The sequence below is a fragment of the Prinia subflava genome, chromosome 1 (genome assembly GCF_021018805.1).
Source record: "Prinia subflava isolate CZ2003 ecotype Zambia chromosome 1, Cam_Psub_1.2, whole genome shotgun sequence".
In the NCBI taxonomy this organism is placed as follows: Eukaryota; Metazoa; Chordata; class Aves; order Passeriformes; family Cisticolidae; genus Prinia; species Prinia subflava.
Genome location: NC_086247.1, coordinates 110,665,304 through 110,688,101, shown reverse-complemented (window position 1 = coordinate 110,688,101; position 22,798 = coordinate 110,665,304). Strand labels below are relative to the sequence as shown.

Genomic DNA, 22,798 nt, shown 5'->3' with positions numbered 1-22,798 from the left:
TATGGCCAATTGTGCTGCTGATTCCAACCAATACAGACATTGCTGATGGGCAGAGATGGACATCTGTGCCACTGGTGTAGCCTCCTTTAAAGCCACACAGATTTGCAGCTGAAGTTTAAACAAAGGTCCTGGATCCCCTACCAATGATGAATGTTCCTTCCAATTCTCCCCAGTTTCCTGGGAAAGTGAAAAACCCTGGCTGCCAATCACTAGGGTGTTTTGATTATCTTTTGACGGAACTATAGCAATGTACTGTAGCTGGCTGTAAAGTCTACTGCACAAAAGAAAATATAACCAGAACAAGAAGCTTCACTGCATCTCCTAGCAACTCAAATAGGGACGTCAGACCTCAGCTCTGCTCTTTATTATGGCTTCCATAGCATCTGAGATGGAGTTCCAGGCTTTGGACCTCATCTTCAACACTCAACACATGTGAAAGGATGTTAACACCAGGGGCTGGAGGATTTCGTTTTATTCCTCTGACTGAAAGGACTACTACATGGAAAACAATATTTTCTGGTCTGAAGCTATGAAAGGGTCTCTTCTAGGTACAAAGAACTATGTTTAACCTACTCTTCTCCCCACCCACATATAATTACCTTTCTCTGACATGGCCTTCCTTATCACAAATAGCTAGCAACACATCTACTTGAAGGCAAAGCACTCTCCTTCTCTATAATTTCCTCAAGGTTCACCTATAACCTCTTTATTCAAAGTAAACACTCCATTGCACATGCTTTTTCTTTAGGGAGGCTAAAACTAAAGAAAAGAACTGACAACTGCTAATCACGTTACTTAACGTTACACAAAGGATGGTGATATAAAGTATGCACTAAGATGTTTTTATGGGGTCTACAGACAATGGCATATATTGCCTTTAGCAGCAGTAATTCCTTCTGCAGAATAGAGAAAAATGAGATAGGATGAGGGAGGGACAGGGAGAGAGTGAAAGGGAAAGGCAGATTGCATTGTGGCTCCATCCAAGTGAGTAGCTTCCCACGCAATCCACCTCTCCTGTACAACATGTGATTACAGCATTGCTTTCCATAAGTACATCATCTCCACCAGGACCTGCTCAAACTTCTACTGCTTGTTCTTGTCTATCATGCTATTAGTGCTCACCAAACCCTGATTTCGCCAGGGGCAAGAGCCATCTAGCATGGGCATTTATATTTTTGGATCACCATTTATCAGTCACTTAAATGACTAATACTTTCTATGTTATACACTCAGTCATGCTTTCCTCTAGAACAGGCTACAAAACAAGAATTAGGAAAAAAAAAAGAAAGGAAACTGATTCCCACCTTGGTGGTAACTGAGAATTAGTTATACCAATGGCAGGGGTTTGCAGGTGCAAGCCCACAGAATAACTTCACAGTTATAACAGAATGAGAGGAACAAGGAAGAAAAAAAGGCATAATTCCTAGGGTGTGTGGAGGAAGATTGCAGGTAAAAGGTTACAGGTAAAAGACAACCTGCAGAATGGGAAATGGGGGACCCATAGCAAGAGTAAGATTCAGACACTCAAATCATAGGGCAAAATTAAAACATTTCTGGACAGCACTCTGATACTGCAGTGACAACCTAGAACAAGAACTGACAAATGGCTGTATTAATTTCTTATGCCTCTGAAAGAGTAATCATCCTTTTTGCTAGCTGAGAATGGGAAAAAAGCATACTATTTCTCCATCATAATAAAGAATACACAGTTTATCCTGCAGAGCCATTCCTGGCATTCTGGACTGCAAGGCTCTTGTCTTGGCCAACAAGCTGTCACCTGGGAAAGACCATGGTGTGGTTTTAAGACATTTACATTGAAAATACACACCCTTTACCACTCTCACACAGTCCCTTCCTGAGCCACAGGTACTCGTGTAAAATTCAGTGTTGTCACATCACTGGCCTTGTTAATGTTATTCATTCTGGGATTTATTTACCTCTTTATTTCCACTCAAATTTTGTTTGATAGAAGTTTTGATCCTCTGGCTTGATTTGAGAGAGCTAACAGGGTTTCGTTTACACTCAGGTTGTGTTCAGAAGTTATTTATAATGGACTAACAGATGACTGATACATATCAGCAGTATTTTACACACATGAGCAGCATTTGCCAAACTTTAGTGTATTTTAAGAACTTCAACAGAAAACATCTAGAAGAGCCATAAATGTTTCTTGACCTATGGCATAGACTGACTGCTTAACTTTTATCAAACACCTTCTGACTCTATGTTAGATTTTTACTAACACATTATAAACAGAACCTTAATATAAAACTCTGATGAAGCTTGTTAGGCATTTGTGTTTGGGACTGAGATTGCAACAACAATGTAATGATGAATACAAATTATATGCAGTATTAATGTTTTTAACTCCTCCTCAGAGAATTTATCAAAACTAACACCTTTAGAAGTAAGTAATAATAGAAAATGACAATTTCTGGAATTAGATATGCCAAATCACTTATCACATTAAGTAATTACTATCAACTGCAATATGAAAAGATCAGGCTGACATAAAGAAGTGAAATTATTGATAAGCTAACAATTTCCTTTTCCCTTAGGATTGTAAATCATGAAATATTTAGAAAACCAATTAGTTTCATCATGATGGGTTCTAGTTAAAGGTGGCGGCAATGAATGCAGCACATGAGAAATGGAGAAAGACAGGGAAACATCCTCACCCAATTTAGACCAGCAGGGAAATGCTTAGAGTAGCCAGAATGGGCATCTGCTTTGCAGCACAGCACCTCATGGAAACCATGTGCTTGGGCTCACACAAGGAAATAAATCTTAGCAGAGAGAAATGCCTGTGGAATGGGAACTGCTTTATGACAGGATTGTCTGGGGAACACTGCCCTACATAGATTACACACTGAGATTGCTCAGGTGGTTTCCACTTACCTGTCTTCCCTCCATAGCTCCTCGCATTTCCTTGAAAGTCGAGCTAAATTCTCCAATGAAGTCATGCTTTCCATTGGAATCCCAGTCCCAAACTATGCACTGGGAAGACAAAGGGAGAAAGAACAAACCAGCACATTTTTCTTCAGACAGAAAAGAAATTCTATTGAAAAACACTACAGGAGAAATTATGATATACACTGGGTAGAATGTTTTATCTGAAACAAAGTCACAAGACATATTAAAACCCTATTCTTGTTCTGATCAAAATAAAATGGAAAGTGGAATCAACACAGCTTGCTGCTGATAGTTCTGTGTGACAGAGTTTGCCTAATGAAGCAAGTCATGTATTTCAGAAGGAAAAGTTTTCTTGTTTGCATCATTTTACTAGGTATGAAAATACAGGGTCATGCGTATTTGTATATTCATGGTCAAATGGTGTCCTGACTTACCTTGTTGATGTGCTTTACAAATATAAATTAATATTCAAAACCCTGTTTGCCTTGGGCAAACATTACATTTCTCATTTTTACAGTCAGTGAAGGTGAGACAATAGTTACAGACATAATTTTTTGAAATGGGTTTGAAATTATACACATCAGTGTTTGGTGCCCATATCTTGGCTGTTTCCCACTGTTGCTCAACAGTGATTATTCAAACCAAACCTCAGTGGTAGTCTTGCCTAAATTCATGCATAAAGATGAGTATCTCAACGAATTTGAGCTTAGAGAATTTTATTTTTCAGATTTTGCTACATACAGCTCAGCTAGCCAAGACTGAAACACATAGCAATAACTAAATGCTTTGCTGAATTGTAATTTTAAAACTGCTCCAAAGAAAACAAAGGGCCTCACAGCTTTGAAGAACAAAATCCCAAATTCAGCCTCATGCTCTCTCTAGATAAAGGCCACATACATTGACTGAATCAGGAGGTCTTTACTGAAAATCTCCTGCTAAAAAATATCTTTTAGTGTTTTTTAAAAGCAGAAATGGGTCAAAGCCATCTGCCCTGTCATGAGGAGTGCACTGCTGTATTACTCTCAGATGGTTCTGAGGGCAACAGCAGTGGGTTTTATCTGGCTTCTTGGTCTCAAGTACTTTTGACCCAGCCCTGGTGGTCAGACAACACAGGAGGAAGAGCCAGGTTTGCTCCTCAAAGACTCCTCAAGCTGTTTGAAGTTTGCTTGGTCCAAAGGGGCACTGAGTTCACTCAGAAGGAAACTGAAATCATTGGATATCCACTGGATTTAGAGTTTTAAATATTTCCAAAGAAAGCACTTTATTAAAACATACCTTCCTGTCCACCAGTTACGTTTTCTAACCAGCCCAAATAAATACAGTCAAAGCTGGCAGGTGGAAAATCCCTTTTCAGAGTGCTGGAAAGACCTTAGAAAGCTTGAGATTTCGACCATAGTATCACCTCCTATTTTACTTTTTCTTTTTTTTTTTTTTTTTTTTAATGCAGGAATCCCAGACTAGAGGAAGACCTCCATATCAAAATGTGAAAACATTTTGGTCCAATACTTGGAGATACTTTTTGGGCAGCTTTGACATTGGGGTAATAGGTAGAGGGAGAAAAGGGGCAGTTCCTGCATGTGTTTGTTTACAGGCTACATTTCATACAAGAGTCATCTAATGACAGTGGGTTTCTGATTCTGATGGTGCTAATACTGCCTGGAAAAAAACTAGGCACAGTATTTTCAACACTAACAGTCCTGTCTTTTGGATGAAATCTTCCCTAAAAATTATTCCCTGTTTCTTATCAACAGAAATTTTTAGATGAGCTGGTAACAAGAAAAAATATCCAAGAAAAACTAATTTAATTTACAAAAAAACTTGTAACCAATTTTGTTTCATAGAGCTTGAAAAAATTAATTTTATTTTCTTCTGTGGAATTTCCTGCTAATATAAAATGCTTTTTATTAATTGAAATTACTTTATAAATATTTAATAAAAAATGGATTTCACAGGTGAAGCATGACCTAATTTTTTTTTCTAAAATGGTAGCAAAAACTATTTAAGATCTAAGAAGTAATACTAAATAAAAAGATTTGTCCAAATGCCATAGCAGAACTGTGATAAATGTGCAAAAAGTACAGTTTAGTAATGCTGGAAACTTTGAAAACAATGTTTTTGAAAAAGTTACTGTTTCACAAAGAAAAAGAAAAAAAAAAAACAGAACCCTTATTATGAAATTATCCAACCAGATTTCCTTTTCAGGTTCAGTCTTTAAACTCCATTGGAGCACAAATACAAGAACAGACCCAAGGCTATCAGAGTTCTCCAGGAAAAGCTACTTTGAATAATTTCTATTAGGATACCAACTCTAACAAAGAGGGAAAAGCTCTGAGTGCTTATTTGTGGTTAGAACTTTGAGTGGAGATGAGCAAGGTTAAATTACATATAAAATATCCACTCAACAGGGATCCAACCGCTTTTTCTTTCAAGCTGGAGGTTTTCTAACTTTATTTTTCAGAAAGCCAGATGGTACTTTAATCTTCATATTAGCTTCATGGAAAAGGCAAACAATTACAGTATTATCTAAGTGCCATTTGTTCAATTACAGCTAAGGGAGAAAGGGGATTCCTGCACGTACATCCATCATGACTTCTTTTTTTTTCCCTGAGTTTCACATCTGGCCATAGAAACTAATTGTTACTGTCTGAAAAACATGTTGAACACAGTAATGATCCTGCATTTCAAATGTATGTGAAAAGCATTTCTGAAACATAGAAATAATGTGGTCCAGACATTTTTATAAAAACCCACTCAGACAGATCAAATAAGCATGGAAGGATTTTGCAAATAATCCATAACCCATAATCAGGTAAAGACCACAGATGATAATCAAAGTATTACTTTCCTATGAAAGACTTTAAAGGGTTTTTTGGTCTCTATTTAAATCAAATTCTCCACAATGTAAATCATACTTTATCTTTAGGCAAACCTTAATGTGTTATTTGGTCTCTACTCTTAGAGATTGCTTAAGTAAATGATTAACAGTATACCTACACTCTATTAAAAGTCTCATTAATTTATAGAGGCTTTCCATACACTTAATTTGAATGGTGGTAAATCAGTATTCAGATAACTGAAAGAATTCAGCCTCCTACCTACTGCTGACAAGCTCAAATACAGGGAATAAAAACCTCTGCTAATCCTGCGTGGTGATGGAATAGCACTGACTGGAATGATTGAGAACATCTTTTGCCCCTGTGTGATCTTATCTTCCTCCTCAAACACCTGCTGAGCGCAGGGAGAGGGAACACTGTGCTATCCCCAGAAGAGCTAACCAGTAGGTTCAGTTAAAATGACATCAGAGCATCCCTTCTGGGTATCCACATCTTCATTCCTTCAGCTTCTCTTGTCAATAGCGCAAAATCAAAGATTTCTTTCCAGGCTGAAACTGAACCTTTCAGTGGAGAAAGGTCCATTTTAAAAAGAAAAGGATATCTCAGGTGGATGCTGCTGGAAATTTTTCCCTGGTTTAATTTCAGTTTTTTCACCAAGATTAGATTTTGCCAGTACTCTCACTACAAAGGGCATTCTCTAAAGATTGCATTGGCACTGGAGCTACAACAGCACAGGCTTCTCTGGCTGATTTTCTTAATGCTTCCAGAAGACGACAGCCAGATTAATGTTGCTACCTCTGCATGAGCAAGAACTCACTTGCATGATTTCTGATTTTATTGAGACTTTTTCCAGGTCTCAATACTAGAGCCAAAAAAATTCCAGTACAATTATCATAAAGTAATTCTTCCCATAGTCATAATCCTGGCTAGCTTTAACCACAAGAACTAAGTAAGAGAAAAGACTGGCTACTGTAAGCGTGTGTTTGTGTATGGGTGTCTGCAGATACTTAGGTTATTTTCCCTATACAGCTTCTGAGAAATGCTTAAAGTGATTTGTCCCCATTAAATTTTTACTATGAGAGAACTATTATATACAGCACCGTTGGGTATGGGTAATGGAGAAATGTGGAACTTAACCATGCAATTTATGAACAAGCCCAAAACATGCTCTGAAGGTGAGTTTCTAAAAGACTGGCAGTGAATGTCCTGACTAAATCCTATCAGGAGGCAGCTGACAGCCAGACTGTGGAAATGTAGTTCTTGAAAATAATCCATTCAAGTTTCCCTCAGCTAGCTAGACACTGCAGATTACAGCATGCACAAAGCCACTAAAAAATTGAAAATTCCCAGTCTTGCCAGCCTGAGTTTCTCCAGCTCTGTGTGTGTATATGCTCAAAGTCCCATTATGAAGAGTTAGCATGGCTTGTGCTGGTACTACTTGCCACTGCGTTGGAGAGCAACAGCATTAGACAGCCCTCCTGACAACCTAAGAGCTTATTTAACTTAAAACACTCGAATAACTTGTGACCAAAAGATATTGGCTTGGGTGGAAGAGCAAACCAAATCCTTGGCCCACTCTCCAGCTGCTCCATGCCAGCAGAAGTGCCAGACAGACAGAAATGCAGCAGCCTCAAGCAGTCATAGTCAAGTCCCTTGAATAGGAGGCTCCCTACCCTGATCTGGCTCTGATCCAGGTGAGATTCTAGTTCATATGTGGCATCAAAAAGGAGATTTTTCTCTGTGATTTTACTTCAGTATGTATCCCCTGACACTCAGTAGAGGCGTGGAAGGGATACCTTTCAAGGAAGACAACTTTCTTTATCCATTAATTGTCTGTTTCCCCTAGCTACATTTTAGGGTAACAGTACTGAACAAAATGGCTAAATTTCTGAACAGAAGCTGTCTTGGATGGTTCTTCCTTGCATTCTTGTGAAACAAGGTATGTTGTGGCTAGGCAAGAAGGAAAATGCCCATTGTTGGATTTGAATGGAACAAATTACAGCACAGTCAATCATAAAATTTTTACCAATTAAATCTAAACTAACACCTCAATAATTTTTATCCGTAGAGTTTATATGACACTATGTCTCAAAGAAATGAGGTCTTAAGACAACATCAGTGACCTGCTCTACTTCTTGTAGCCCTCAGAACTGCAGGTGGTATGAGCTGGCAAAAGGCTACAAACAAATGCTTCTTTGGTTTAGCCTCTAGGATGAGTGAAAACTTTAAAAAACCAACCCTAAAAAAACAAACCAAAACCCCACCATACACACAACCCCAACCCTTCCCCCAAATCCCCACCCCCCCAACCCACTACGAGACAGAGAAGATAAAAAAATCTCAGAAAAAAATTTACTTGATTATCAAAGTGATCTTTCTGGAACAGTCCATCCCTCATCAGAGTTGTTACTACTTGATATCGAAGCAAATATCCTACTGTACCTTCCCTAATTATCCATACCCAACCTGGAATACTTAAAAAAATGTCTTTTTGTAAGAAGACCTTTACCCACTATCTACCCATTCTCCCCACCTGGGTATCAGAAAAACCATGTAAAACCTTCAACATAAAAGCAAACACTTCAAGTTATCCTGTTTCTCTAGTTATGATGTTCCAAAGCCAAACTCTACATTATAAACATCACAGTACAGAAATTTGGTCTTTTCTGATGTATATGAAATACTCCACTCTTTTTTCCATCCAAGTTGGTCATCACCGTTTTATCTTTTCAGTAGTTGTGTTTCTCTAGAAAGTGAAAATGAACTTTTTAAGTCTCATTTCCAATTTCCTCTGAAGCTGGCCTCCAGTGGGAATAGAGTAAAGCAGCTGAAATGAACCAATGTTTCTTGCAAGTCTCTCACTAGTTGAACTAAAGCCTTCTTCAGAGCACTGTAGATAAAATATTTTAACTTTTTCTTCTCAGAGAGTTTAGCTCAATTCTTCAAACTAAAGTCCTCAAACCCCCCTGAACTAATGGAGGAAAAAAGAGTTCATACATTATGCTGTTAGAATACGTGCAGCTTCTATGAAGCAGAAGTAGAAGAAAGTTTCAAAGTTTTATTCTTGACTACAGAGCCACATTTTTTTTTGAAAACCACATCTTCTGTTCTTCTGAACTGGAATGGACTGACACCAGTCCAGTCCACCAGCACAGATGTGTTTGCTCCTTAAACATGGCTCCTTTGCAGGCAATGAGTCTTTTCATACCATCTTCAACAAGTGCCAGGATTTCATTAACACACACACAGATGGTTGTAACTGATATGTTAAAAGTTTCTAGTGTTCTACTGGACTCAGGTCCTCTGTCTGTTGAAGGACACTTGAGATACAAACTCATTGATAGCTTCTTTTTGGTTAATGTCAAGAGATTCTGCATTGCCTTTGACATGCTGCAGTAATTATAGGAGCCAAGAAAGACCCAAAACACAAAGAAAATAATCTGCCTGTGTATATAAACACATGGGAAACTTGATTTTAAAATTATTTGCCTGTAGAGAAGAGTGAGGGGAAGGAGAATTCTTATTTTTCTACAAAATGAAGCAGGTACTCTGACTCAAAATCAAAGTGAATGAGTAATTTTTGTTGACAGCTGTGATACGACAGCTGCCTGAGTCTACTTCAGTTCTTGGAAAGTGAAAACAGAGATTGTTTACAGAACCACTTTCACTGAACCAGTCTCCCTACACCAGCACCAGAGGTTTAAGTACATCAGCAGTGGCTCAGCAATGACGGAAATCCTCACAGTTGGATGTTGCCCTTTCTTGACAGCTCACAGCACGTAGGAATCATTGGGGTCATTTCAAAACCAATTACTTAAAACCATTCAGGGTCATTTCAAAACCAATTACTTAAAACCAGAGCTCGTTGATTATCCTTATCTGTATTACAAGGGTGCCTAGGAGCCTCAAACACAGATCTTTCAGTGCTGACTAATGAAGCCCACGGATATTTCTCTGAAACAGAGAAACATGCTACAATAAGTTAGAATTATGTGAAGGAGAACTTACAACTGGATTTTCAATGACTCTCTAGTTTTTCATCGTGAAAACATAAATAAGCTTCTACTTAACAGTCACAGCTAGGTTTATGCAACAATATCCTCTGTATATATACAGGCAATCATACAGTTACTAAACAGGTTCAGCATGAACACAAATGCATGCACACTTCCATTTCTGCAGATGAGACCTGACATACAGATCTATGTAGTTGTATTACACCTTCTTTATATTAAAGGACTCCATGTTAATAACATTTTTTGGATATGTGTATATTTCCCAGCCAAAAAACCCCTAGCAACTTACTATGCAACACAGAAATTAGGCAAGTGTTTTAGTGTCCTGCTTGCAGTCATGAAGATTTAGTTGCTCAACCATTAAGAGAGCAGGCTGGAGCATTTTTAAAGTAAGTATAAAATGGTGACTTTCCATGTCAATCAATGAGATTTAAGTTTCTGAGACTGTCTTTGGCCTTGTAGTCCACAACATAATGTGCAACATTTTTTCAAGTACAATAAACCAATACCAAAGTACAATAAGAACAAAAACTTCAGCAAATACTCCCCTTAGGCTCCTGTTGTGAGATTATCAATATGCTTTCAGTAGTTTTCTCCACAAATATCCCTTCTTGTAGTTCAGAATCTGTTCTGTCCTTATGCAAAAGGATATTTCTAAACTTTTGTGAGAGATTATAAACTAGTGCACTGACCCAGCAGTGCCTCCTCCTATTAGATGTATCTGGGATCTCTGCTCATCCAAGTTACCAACAATTCTCTACATAGCAAAAAAAAAAGGGCATTACTCATTGGCAGGCCTCTCTGGGTTACCTTTTGGAGAAGCTGCAAGCACAGTAGGGAAATTTACCATAATTCATGGCTGAGTATCTAAAAGCTCTCAGACAGAACAAGATTCTATCCAGTTCCCAATATCTACTTTCTGTTCCTAAAAAAAGCTCGTTAGCTTTATCTTGCCCTCTGAAAAGCAACAGATAAAAATCAGCCATTGCCTTGTATGTCAAGCAGGAAAGGAAGATGATAATATTGGACAGAAAGAGTACAAAATGCTCTTCCACACCACGGCAGCATCAACCTGTCCCAAAACCCCAATTTTAATACTGATGAGTGTTTACAGAAAGTATCTGATTACACTGTTTGTTCTGTTGTCAATCAGTGGGGGAGTTAATGACACATCTGTTGGATATCATTCCAAAAGAATGACCTGGCAAACAGGTTCAATGGCCCTGAACTGGCCAGTGGATAATAACACAGGGGAGGTGGGTCTCCCCAATTATGGGTAAGTTCTAAAATGAAGACAAGCAGAGATTTCAAACATAGAAAGTTTTTAGTATAAAGTGGACAAGAAATCAATTGAGAAACACAAAGCAATTCTAAATGTTTTTTAAAGTAATATTCTAGACCCTGTTTCCTATGGAAAATCAAGAGATATAGGTAGAGACAAAGCAGAGGCCATTGTAACAGAAATGGCTAAAGTTAACCTGAGGGGTCAATATGAAAGGTTAAATCTAAGCTTAATTTAAGGGTAAAGGTCTGAAAATAAAGAGCACAGTTCTTTATTTCATAGTCACATATTTGATTTTTTAAATACTTGTGAAATTCCTACTGAATATGTTGCACTTCTTTTAGCAGTCATCTCCAAGTACAAATGGCCTCATTTCTGGGGTGAGGTTTTTGTTCGTTTTATTTGCTTTTTGTTTGTTTTTCTCATGTTCTGAGCTTCAGTTAGTGCTTTCACACAGATGCACTGATGCTTCAAGGTGAGCCCTCCATACAACATCTTGCAGTAAGTGCACAGAACACATAATTAAAAACAAAACCACCAGCCTTTTTCAGCACTGTTATAGTTTTCTGTCCAGAGTTTTATTTTATTTCCTATGCTGTGTTTAGTGTTGAATTCGTCTCCCGTATGGACACTGAAAGCATCTCCATGAAGAATGTAAATCCCTGCAATGCCACAAGCACCTGAGGCAACTTATTATTGAAGATTTCTGGTAAAGAGTTAAATTAAGATCAGGACATGGTGTCTGGTGATCTTCCCAAATACATAATGTATCACCTAAAGATCAGATATTTTCCTGTTTCTTGGAAGCTCATGAACATGCCAAAACTGTGAAATGGCAACACTTGACAAATGTAATATTTTTTATGTACCTCCTGATATTTTTGAGGGATTTTTGTACACATTTAATAACCTGGTTTCTGATTTTTGTTCTTGTACTAAGTAGAAAATAACACTTTAACGGAATACACTAGAATACCTGTTTAAATCTATGCACACTTCCTTTCCCATTTGTATTCCCCTTGCATCCATTCAAGTGTTTAATAAGTGTTCTCCATAATTACGAGTTCTTAGTAGCTGCTCTGTATTTTCCAGGTTTATCTCTTTCCACAACAATGGATGTGACACTTGGTGTTAACAAGCAAGTTTTATGGTGAGGTAGGAACATGAGGATGAGCTTCCTGGGAAAGCTGGCACAGGAGCAGAGAGCTCTTGTGTTTGCCTATCAGGTTTGTTTCCAACATCTCAGGAAGAATCAGGGTGAAAACTTCAAGTGCTCAGCGTCCTGGTTACCCCGGATGATTGGCAAACCTGAGGGTATGGCCATAAATGGATACAGCAGTCGCTTCCCTAAGAATATTTTATAAGGATAGAGGCAAGGAAAGAAAGGAGAAAAACAGTGGCAGAAAATTTGCTGTGGAAGATAGAGCCAATGAGGCTTCCACATGGGTGAAATGATCTAGAAATCAGATGAAAGCTTAAGCCTGATGAGGTAATTGAGTGCTTTGCTGTAGTATCTAGGGAGGCCAGATTCTTCCCCTATGAATAAGATGAAACACTGTGAAATATACCCGTCTATTAAAATGTTACATATTATAATTCTATATTAATGAAAGAATATAGAATTAATTTATCAAACATGGTGTATATATATATAATACATATTATATACACATAATATATATATTCAGTAATACACATTCTAGAATATATATGTCTTCCAAATCAACAATTAAAATAGTATTTTAATCTTGCTTTATATGGGTCCTTCTCTGCTTTTTATCAAGGAAACATGATGGTGTGTAAACTCATACGGAAACTCAGATACATACACTGGAACTAAAAGAAGGAATCTGACAGTCAGCTTTCTGAGAGAGTAAAAATCCTGCTAAGACACAAATAGTCTGCTGCACACAGAGTGCTCCAGAAAGTAATTGCCTTAAATCACTATTGTGATTTTCTTTTGCCAAATATACAAAGCAAAGCATACGCAAACAGTAATTAATTTGATTAATTCTGTCTCCCTTCCTCTTCTGAACCATCCAGAAACAGATGATGATTTTTGTGAAATTATATATTTATTGTGAAGAGTTTCTGTGCTTATCCTGCTTCTCACTCAAAAGCAATATGTTGTGACTTAAGTGAAGGTTTGAAGTTTGGTACTAAACAACCTCAACAAAATTCTGTTATATTCACAACACAGGAAAATGAAGAGCCCAAAGTGCCCCAGAATCACTGATGAGAAGCCCAGCACTAAGATTATCAGGAAGGAAATATCATTCAGATTCTGTTTCTCGGCATGTTTTCCACTGACAATAAGAGGTGATGTTGTTTAATACCAGGTTTATTTTTGGGATTTCTCTATTTCCATTGCATTTTCAGATTTCTAACAGTTACTTGGCAGTTTTGAAAATAAACCTGTATCCAACCACCTTTCATTCCTTCAGAATAAGCAAACAAAGAAAGTGACACACAGCTATCATCAGTGGCATCTGAACTAGGTGACAGAGATATACCTTCATCCTAGAGACAAGATTTTGGCAAAAGATACTAGTGAAGAAAGACAGTGACTTTATTTGGGTGAATCCTTAGGTAACAGGGTTACGGGGTGGGCTTTTCAGTACAAGGAAAACCCTCTACACATAGGATGGGATCGCAGCTTGCTGCAAAAATTTTCTGCTGCAACTCCAAGTGCTGCTGCTGCATCTGTGATGTGCCAGAGTACTTTTTTTCAAAGGACAGGAGAGCTGACCCTGTTTCCTGGCCTGATTCCAGCACAAGCAATTAAATTTCTGCCGTCTCAACAACCCCTGCAGTTCAGGCTGGCACAGAGTGATTTGCTGCTTCCCGCCCCAAAGTGCTGCAGAGCATTTATGCCAGCTCGTGAGGAGGGGCCAGAGTCAATTCCGGACTCGGCGGCCCAACAGCAGCGCGTGAAGCCTTGCTCATGTGAGAGACTTTGCAATTGCTGTGTTGAAAGCAACCAAGATCATCACTGCTTGTCCTTCCACCATCATCTCACAGCAGCTGAAGAAAATCTAGCTCCTCTTTGTTATTGAAAATGACTAAGTATTGAAGACCAACTTAAAATACATAGAAAACTTCCATGGCATAACAGCATAGAAAGATAAAATGAAAACATTTGTACCTATCACCCATATTAAGTTTCCTCCTCTGTGTTTCAAATCTGTTCCCAGGGTGTCCAGGAGCAATGAGAATAAATGAAAGAAAATGTCTGATTCTGTGAGAAATTCCTGTAAAGATACACCCCATACATTTCAGTATGCTTGGTCTCAAGTTACAACTACCCACTAACACACCCCAGACTCAAGAACACAAGAAAAATAGTAGGGTTACCATACTTGACTATTTTATAACATATAAGCCTAGCAAACAGGTTTGGAAAAAAGCAGCAATGCCTGTTTCCTGGGTTTAGCAGAGGGCTCCTGTGTTTTGAGAATGCCAAGAAATGCAGCATTTTGGAAAAACAAGAACTTCCCTAAAGAGTGCAGCTGGTACTCTAAACCCAGACTTTCAATAGCTGATCTCTGTGATTGTATTCCAAATAAGTGACAGGAAGTAACAGTGCTCAGCTATCTAAGTATCTTCTCTGAATATGCAATCAGGATTGCATAAATTACAAAATTATACAAAAAAAATAACTGAAGGTGAATAAAAAGAGGTCCGGTTAAAACGGAGCTGGCAATTCATTCCCTAATGTTAACATTATGTCAGATTAATGTGCAATTTCCTTTGCGTCCAGGAAAATCATGTAGGTGCGGACATCCTTTCATTACTCTGCTGGGTGAATTAAGAAGCTGTCATTAAAATAATTACCAATGGAAGAAAAAGGGGGAATCAAACATTTACTTCAATGTAATTATAAACCCTATTTCCTACTAATGTAGGTAATTTATCTCACTACTATTAAAGGAGGTAGAGTAAAACATGTGCCTGTATCAATACCCTATTAAACAATGATCACATATCAGTGAAAAAGAGACCCTACACAGACAGAATATTCAGGCAGAAAGAAGTGGTTATTCTATCTGGTCCGCAGATAAGTCTCTGAAGACTACTCACATGGAAAAGTAATTGAAAAAAAGATCCAAGTCATAAATACCTTGGTTCATCCTATGAAACAACTGCAACTGGAACTAACAAGATTTTCTACTATCTTCTTTATTTGACCATATTTCTTTTCCCAAACAGTGCGGCATGTTTGCCCATCATCTCTGTACTGGTTGCCACTTCTTATTTTCATTTATTTAGATAAAACACAAATGCACAAAAGTCTATTTTTAACAACTGTGAAAAGGAGCTGGAAGAAATGTCAAAATTCACATATTAAAAGCAATTATGACAAAGAATTCACAGCAGAATACTTGATAGTTGGAAATAGGTTTCCCTATAAAACAGAAGAAGAGAAAACCAAATAGATCAGAAAGACACAAAATAACTACATTAATCAGTTAATCATTCTGATTTTACACTGCTAATAAAAAAAAAAAAAATCTCAGATTCAAACTCAGTGTACAGGGTACGAGCTTGCTTTATTGGTGATGTGTGCACAGGGACTGACACTTGCAATGAAGTGTCTTAGCGGGTTCCAGAGCGCTTGGGATCATAGAGAGCTACAGAGAATACTGTCCTGAGCTTTATTGGATGCCTCTGACAAGTCACCAGTGCAAACATTATTGGTGCAGTGACTACATTTTCAAGGAAAACAGTGAGAAGTTTAAGGTCTTATTATGGTAGCTGAAATTAAGCCTCTCAAAATGCAATGCCTTCTACAAATAACTGATGATTGCTGTCCTTCCCGTTTCTGTTTTTTCAGTGCTTTACTATTGTGAGCCACTTTATCTCAAACCACTTGTATAAGGCTGTGGACTGCAGGTGGCACCATTATGTCATTATGAAATGGAACAACATTATTCCTGAGACAGGTAGGCAGAAGAGAGTACTGTAACCTAATTAGTGACGTACTCTGTGAATATGAAGTATGCAATCTAATACTACTCCTATACACATATAGGAAAAACAATTCTCTCTAAGGTAAAGATTAGGAGGTATCATCTTATGCACCCTGTCAACATCAGCTGAAGTAAATGGAGCTCTATAATTTACACCAGCTGAGAATGTCCCATTGACCTTCAATGGCCTTTGGATAGGGCCCTCAGAAGGAACACCTGAGGGAAAAAACCCAAACTGCAAGCATAGTACTGTAAGAACTCTATCCTTAAAGTACCTGGTCAGGAGTAAAGCAGATGCCACACTGCAGTCAATTCTGCTATGCACTGGATGAAATGAAGAGCAGATAATAACAATGAAAAAAATCAACCTGTGATATTTTCAGGAATGTTAATGAAAAGAAAAAGGTTCCTTACATGTTCCTGATGACATTGTAAAAATTCTATACTCATGTATTACAAAAGGAGTAAGCAGTGTACCAGGAACCCATCTGGTACACAATTCCCATCCTCCTAGGAGCTGACTCTATCCTATGAACAGATAACAAGAAGTTTCTGGTGAATCTGGCAGGAAGCCGGAGATTGGCTTCACAGAGCTACTTGAAAAGAGAAGGAACACGTAACACCACTTACCTTATTTTGTGCTATAACATATGTGAAAAATACATTACACCCATGGCTACATCAAAATCACTAAACATAGCGCTCTAACCATGGAAGCTCTGCAGTCAGAAAAGACTTCCCTCTGCCTTTCACACGCACACAGAGAAATATTTCCAGTCTCCGATGACTCTGCTGTGTACAAAGACACTGATTCCTAGGAGACTTCTGCTGAGCACTCAAAAGAGTGCTCTTGCTGGCAAAGAGATCAGCCTGCAATGTGTACAGCCCACAGAGGCATTCATTTCCACTAAGTGTGCACCAGCCTCTCAGCAATTCGCTGCTTTGTCTTCGCAGGACCATGGGGAAGAGTTTTTAAGTCAGTAACAGCTGTCAATCTCCCTGTAAACTAGCCCCCACCAACCAGTTTGATCAATTATTCCAAAGCCATGCAAACTGTCCCTGCTAGACCTCCTCTGGATGCAGAAAAAGTATTTTTGCTCAGCAGTCAGTCAGTTAACAGTCAAGATGCTGCTGGTGAGGCTCAGTAGTCGGTGGGGATTCACAAGTGGAAAGATGAAATTGAGGGTAGAATCTCTCAGGAAATATAGAGAGAAATTGGTACACAACCTTTCATATGAATAGGCCTGAGAGTACTCGAGGCTCAGAGAGATCTGTATTCCAGGAAATCTAACATTATTTAGAATAGAATTTTCTTCAATATTTGTCATACACTTTGCTTTCTGACTGCTCACAGACTAGTGTTAGGCTTAATTCCAGTAGTGTGTAGAGAGTTGGCATGGTCCTTAATGGAGATTCAAATTACTGAAAACAGATCTCAGACTTGAAAGTGGATTTGCTCATTTTGAAGTCATAATTTCATTTTAGTACTGCACCGTGCAAGTGTGAGCTTGCACTCCCTGACATTTGAAGAAAGATGTCAACTCGTTATACATCATTAAATTCTCATCATTATACTGCTACATTTGGTTGGGGAATATATGTACAAAATGCCTCATATTCTCAAAATGACCTGTATGTACCTAAGCACAACACTCAGGGACTGGAACTCCTAGAATAATTCTGGGCCAGGAGTTAACTTCTGTGGATTTGTTTCACTCATCTGTTAAAACAAAGTAACAATAATCAGGCTGGCTAAGTACTTTTTCCAGATATGTTAATGAGGGCTCCAGGCAGGACCTGTTGCTCCTCTTAAAGGGATCAATTTTTATTAAGACTTGTTGACTCCTCATGCTATAATTCTAACTCATGTCCTTAACCAACAGCCTGGATATCCTGCAGGATTATATCCTGGATATAAACGCTTTTCTAATGAGAGCATAGGAAAAATGTTTTTATCTCCCTGAAGGTTTTTCAGGATTTCAGAATACTCCCTCCTCCTGTATCAGGACAAACCCATGATTGTTCATATTTCTTTTAGGGACGGAGGGAAGGAATAGATGGGGGTAAGGGCCTTTTTCATTTTGACTTCTTGCTCCATCATTTTCCCTAGCTTTTTAGGCATGGCTTAATCCACTGTTATAGAAACTATTCCAGGCTTCTGCTCTGTGCTTCTCTCTTGGTCTTCTCTGTTGAAGCTGCTTTGTTTTGCATAAATCTTTAAATATTTATTAGGGCAAAGTTTTGAATCTGAGTTTCCCACATGAAAGAGAAGCATTTAAATATCATATGATGGCATCAGCCTTTTCCTTGTTCACTCCCCCCCTTTTAATTATACAATGTGGATCTGCTTCAACAGAAAAGACTGGGAAAGACAGCTTCCAATTAGTCAATAAGTGAATGACTTGTATTCAAATGGCTTCTCCAAATCTCAGCCAGCTGTTCTGGGCCGGGGACTCTCACAGTGCTAATTGCTTCCTCACTTTCTTTCTCTCTGTTATTCCAACCAGAATTTCCCATCCTGCTTAAAATATTTCTCAGGGAAAATTTTTGTCAAAAGAGGAGTTTTTCCATGAATTTCCAGATGCAGTTAATCAGTCTTTTTTGGTAAAATTCTCTTAATCTATGGAAAACATCTGTTGATGCTTAGCAGCCATCACAAGTGTTAGGCACAAGTAGCAGTGAGCCCTGGCTCTACCACTGATGAAATCTCAGTCAAACTATTTCTGTACACATTATCACTCTTCCCATCCACTGGCACTAGGAAAAATATGGACTTCAGGTAGAGAACTTCCTGGCTATATAACCTGAGTGAAGTTGTCCCTGCATTAAACCAGAAATGTGCTGCAACTTGTCCCAAGTACTGTAAGCTTGTAAGCATTTTCAAGCATTTTTGTAAGCATCTTTAAGCTTGACCTCCTGGAGTTTAGTGACTGTATCTCAACTGATGTATAAAAATGAGTCTTTGTATATATGAAATAATTTCAGAATCTGATCATAAGGTAAGCATTAGAATTTAAAAATGTTATGCTTTTGTTTTAGTTCTGTCACTTGCTGAGATCTAATTCATTGTTTTGGACAACGGTGCTTTGAGTTAAAGGCAGGGTTTGGGCTTTGCTTTCTCTAGTCCTCCTCAGGGTGGTCATCTTGTTATAAATCAGCTCCAACACCACAAGTATACATAATAATTCATTGTAGGGTGTTTCAAAATCTTTCAAAGAAATGCTCTGAATAAATGCAAAATATTAAACCTATCAAGTAAATGTGTTATGAAAAGATTTGTTAGTTCCACACATTGGAATTGTGAAATAAAGAAATACATTTAATGAATGCACAAGAAAGCAGGAAAGAAGAGGAATAGCTTCTTTCAGTGGGTCATAACTATAATCTCCCATTCACTTACATAAAAATGGCTATTTATTACCACAACATACCAGCAAGAATTAAAAAACCAAATGCAGTTGGCATAATTCTCTTTAAGTGATGTGCTCTTTACTGTGTTAGAGGATCCTGTCTTTCAGAAGAATTGAAAAATACCATAGGAATTAATCAAACATGACAATCAACTGGCCCCTACCAGGAAACATGATCTTTGCCTCTGTTTTGTAAAATTCAGAGTCAGTCAATTTAACAGACAGTTGAGTTCAGAGGAGGCCTAGATGTATATCTAGACAAAATAATACAGTTGAGATACAGAAGTAACTTCACAAATCAAAAATTTTCATTGGAGACTTGTGATTTTTGATTTCTCCGGTTAAGTCTCTTCAAGAGATTTTTCAGAGGAAAGTACTGAGAATAAAGCTCTTTGAAAAATCAAATCTTCCTAGACTGCCTCAGGTTAGGTACATAAAAATAATTAGTACTTTTGAAAAATCCCAGCCAAAAATCCCCAGAGAATTTCAGTTAAAAGCATTTGAATCAGGCGTCACATGGTTTCAGTTTACTTCCAGTTCAGGGACAAGGCCTCAAGATAAAAATTTCTTTCATATTTATTCTCTAGTTCTACAGATTCATCTAAGAGAAATACTTTTAGAAAGGTCTTTTGAATTCAAAATATTAAGGTCCCTTCCAGGCTAAATTATTCTACAGTTTTGTATCCATCTGTGGGTATCTAGACCCAAAACAGTAGCCTAAGACCACATAATTACTCTCATTTTTCCAGGGGAGATTTAGGGAGGTCTATTATCCAAACACTCAGCATAAACCCAGGCCTGAAGAACACCTGCAATTTCATCCCAGCTCAGAAAGCCTTTCCATGGTTTAAGGCACTACTCTGATATGCTTTATTCATGGCATTGATACAGCAGGTAAAATATCTATGGAATTCTGAAGGGGATTTGGAAGTAAATGCAATGCTAGTAGAAAAATCTTGAGGAAAAATATGCTTTAGGAGTGACAATATCACATTGGCTAACCATGATGTCAGAACTGAAACAGAAATGGATAGAAAAAAGTTAAGGTACCATTCCTGAATATTATAATATATTATCCTTTTTGGAAATGTGATTGTCCTTCTTCAGTTATCAGTGGAGAGAAAAAAGTAAAACAGCAAAAAAAGTGATGCTCAGACATGTATTTGCTTTAAAATAGGTTTGATACATAATTCAAGGTAATGTAAGAATAAGGTGAGATATAGACATTAAAATCAAGTATTTCTTGACAGATCGGACTTCACTTGTCTTTCATTACCTGAGATGTGATAACCCTTGTCAAAAATTGAAAAATGCATGAAACAATTAACCCCTTTTTGAAATCACTATGAAACAATGGAAATGCCAAAGGAGAAGGAGATTCACATCATCTCATAAGAAAAACAACTTGAAAAAGGGAGTCTTGCTGAAATGTCTCTATTTCTGTCTCTATGAGTTAAGTATGGGAGAGCAGAGGAAAAGGTAGGCTAAAAAGCACTAAATCAAAAATAAAGTTGTAAAATAATTTTGTTTTAGCAGAAAATAACTTGAAAGTATGAGCAAGGATACTGCCTGCTGCCTGAGTGCTGTGTTCAGAGTGAGAGGACTTTGCACATTTTCTGCTTTTTAAAACACCCCTGAGTTCTGAAACAAATATCCATCTCCGAGATGCTTAAGATTAGCATGGTCAATGGGAACAACTTTTCATTAATAACAACACACTGGACATGGGTCATAAGCTAGAAAGGAAGCTTATGAAGGAAAGATCATGACCATTTTAACTAAAAGCATGTATTTTAATAGAGGCAAAGAGGAAAGAGGGAAAATAAGTTGACAATTTATTGTTTCAGGGGTTTTTTCCAGCAACTACTACATCTTTTTATAGATAAAATCACTCAGGTTTGGAACAAGAAATGGCACTAAGGAATTATTATTAGCATGGCAATGTCACATGAAAAATTGATTTTCAAGGAGAAGCTTTAGGAAGCTTGTTTAGCCTTTATAAAAACAAAGTGTGAAAGAGTATAAAAGAAGTGATCTATTTTTTAAGTAATCATTTTTATAAACTCCAAGCACAATTAATTTCAATATACCAGTCTGTTCATGTTCATTGAATAAAATCATTCATGCTCAACTATGGTTCTATTTCTCCCTTGCAAGATAAGAAGGTAAATGGAACATGCAGTTGCTCCTTGTAGTGCTGTAACATTCATTTTAGTAGCACTCTCCTCTAGATGAAAACAGTATTTTATCACAAAGCCAGTGACTATGTAACATCCTGACTAATATTCCAAATTTACAAGGTAATTTAAGATTCCCAGAATATAATCAAGATACATCATTTACGAACTGTACCAGGTAGAAATTAAAATGACAAATGAATGGCCCCTTTTCATACATGACAGCTGGGAGCTGCAGATCTTACTCTCATGAAATGTATTTTTCCAAAATATGGTTTTCAGCAAACTATGAGGGAGCTTGGATCAAGCACTTGAACAGGCAAGAAGCTGAATTCCTACTGCCTGTTCCCCAAGGATGTCATCCTGAGCTCACCACTATTCAGTTGCCTGAAAGTGGAACAGAACTGTGGAAAGTGCTACTTTGAACTGGAGGTTGCAAAACCTATTTCAGCAAATTTCTCTGTTTGAGCCAAACTGATAAAATCAATAAACAAAAATATAATAATAATAATAATAATTTTAAAAAAAGAGTAATGGCTTTAATTCCAGTTTTAAAATTTAAAGTAAGAGAAGAAAATGTATCTATGAAATGCGCTTTTGAGTAGCAAAAAATAAAGACATTTAGTTTGGGGAGCACTTCTTTTCATTAATAGTCTGGTGAAACTGTGATAGATTCAAATTGTTTAATGTGAACCAAACAACATCTTTGGGGGAAAAAGTTGGGATGAAAATCCTGACCAACTTTAGCCCTTTGTATTTATGCTTGCAAGAGGTGTCTTCAGCATTAAGACAGGATAAGCAGAGGGAGGGGTGAAAAAGGGATCTGAAAAAAGGATGGGTGAAGAATCTGCGATTATCCTGAGGTTCTCCTTCAGCACAGCATTATGTTGGCATAAACAGAGCATTCACTAAGTGCTCTTGTAGGACTTTTGTTGCAGACTTGCACAGATGCTTCTCTTTCTCCATGACAGCAAGTGGAAGAACATACACCTACAAGTCACAAAAGGATCCTGGCATCACTGGACCTTGTGGAAACTTTTCTAGACGATGCAGGGCAGTATTTTTGAAAAATTATCAGTAATTCTGATTGTTTTTGACAAGTAAAACTTGTGCAATATTGATATATTCGAGCAATGGATATCCCAAGAGCAGCATAAATTGATGGACAGATGAATAAGGAAGGTAAAGGAACGAGA

General features: G+C 37.7%; 1 protein-coding gene across 14 annotated transcripts in view; it reads right to left on the bottom strand.

Annotated features, from left to right (window-relative positions):
- CPNE4 (copine 4) overlaps window positions 1-22,798 on the bottom strand; it is a 280,684-nt gene that overhangs the window by 51,124 nt on the left and 206,762 nt on the right. For all 14 annotated transcript variants that reach the window (XM_063407749.1, XM_063407773.1, XM_063407832.1 and 11 more), the window contains one exon: window positions 2,899-2,997. In XM_063407749.1, the coding sequence (XP_063263819.1) occupies window positions 2,899-2,997 (99 nt within the window). The remainder of the gene's footprint in view (window positions 1-2,898; window positions 2,998-22,798) is intronic.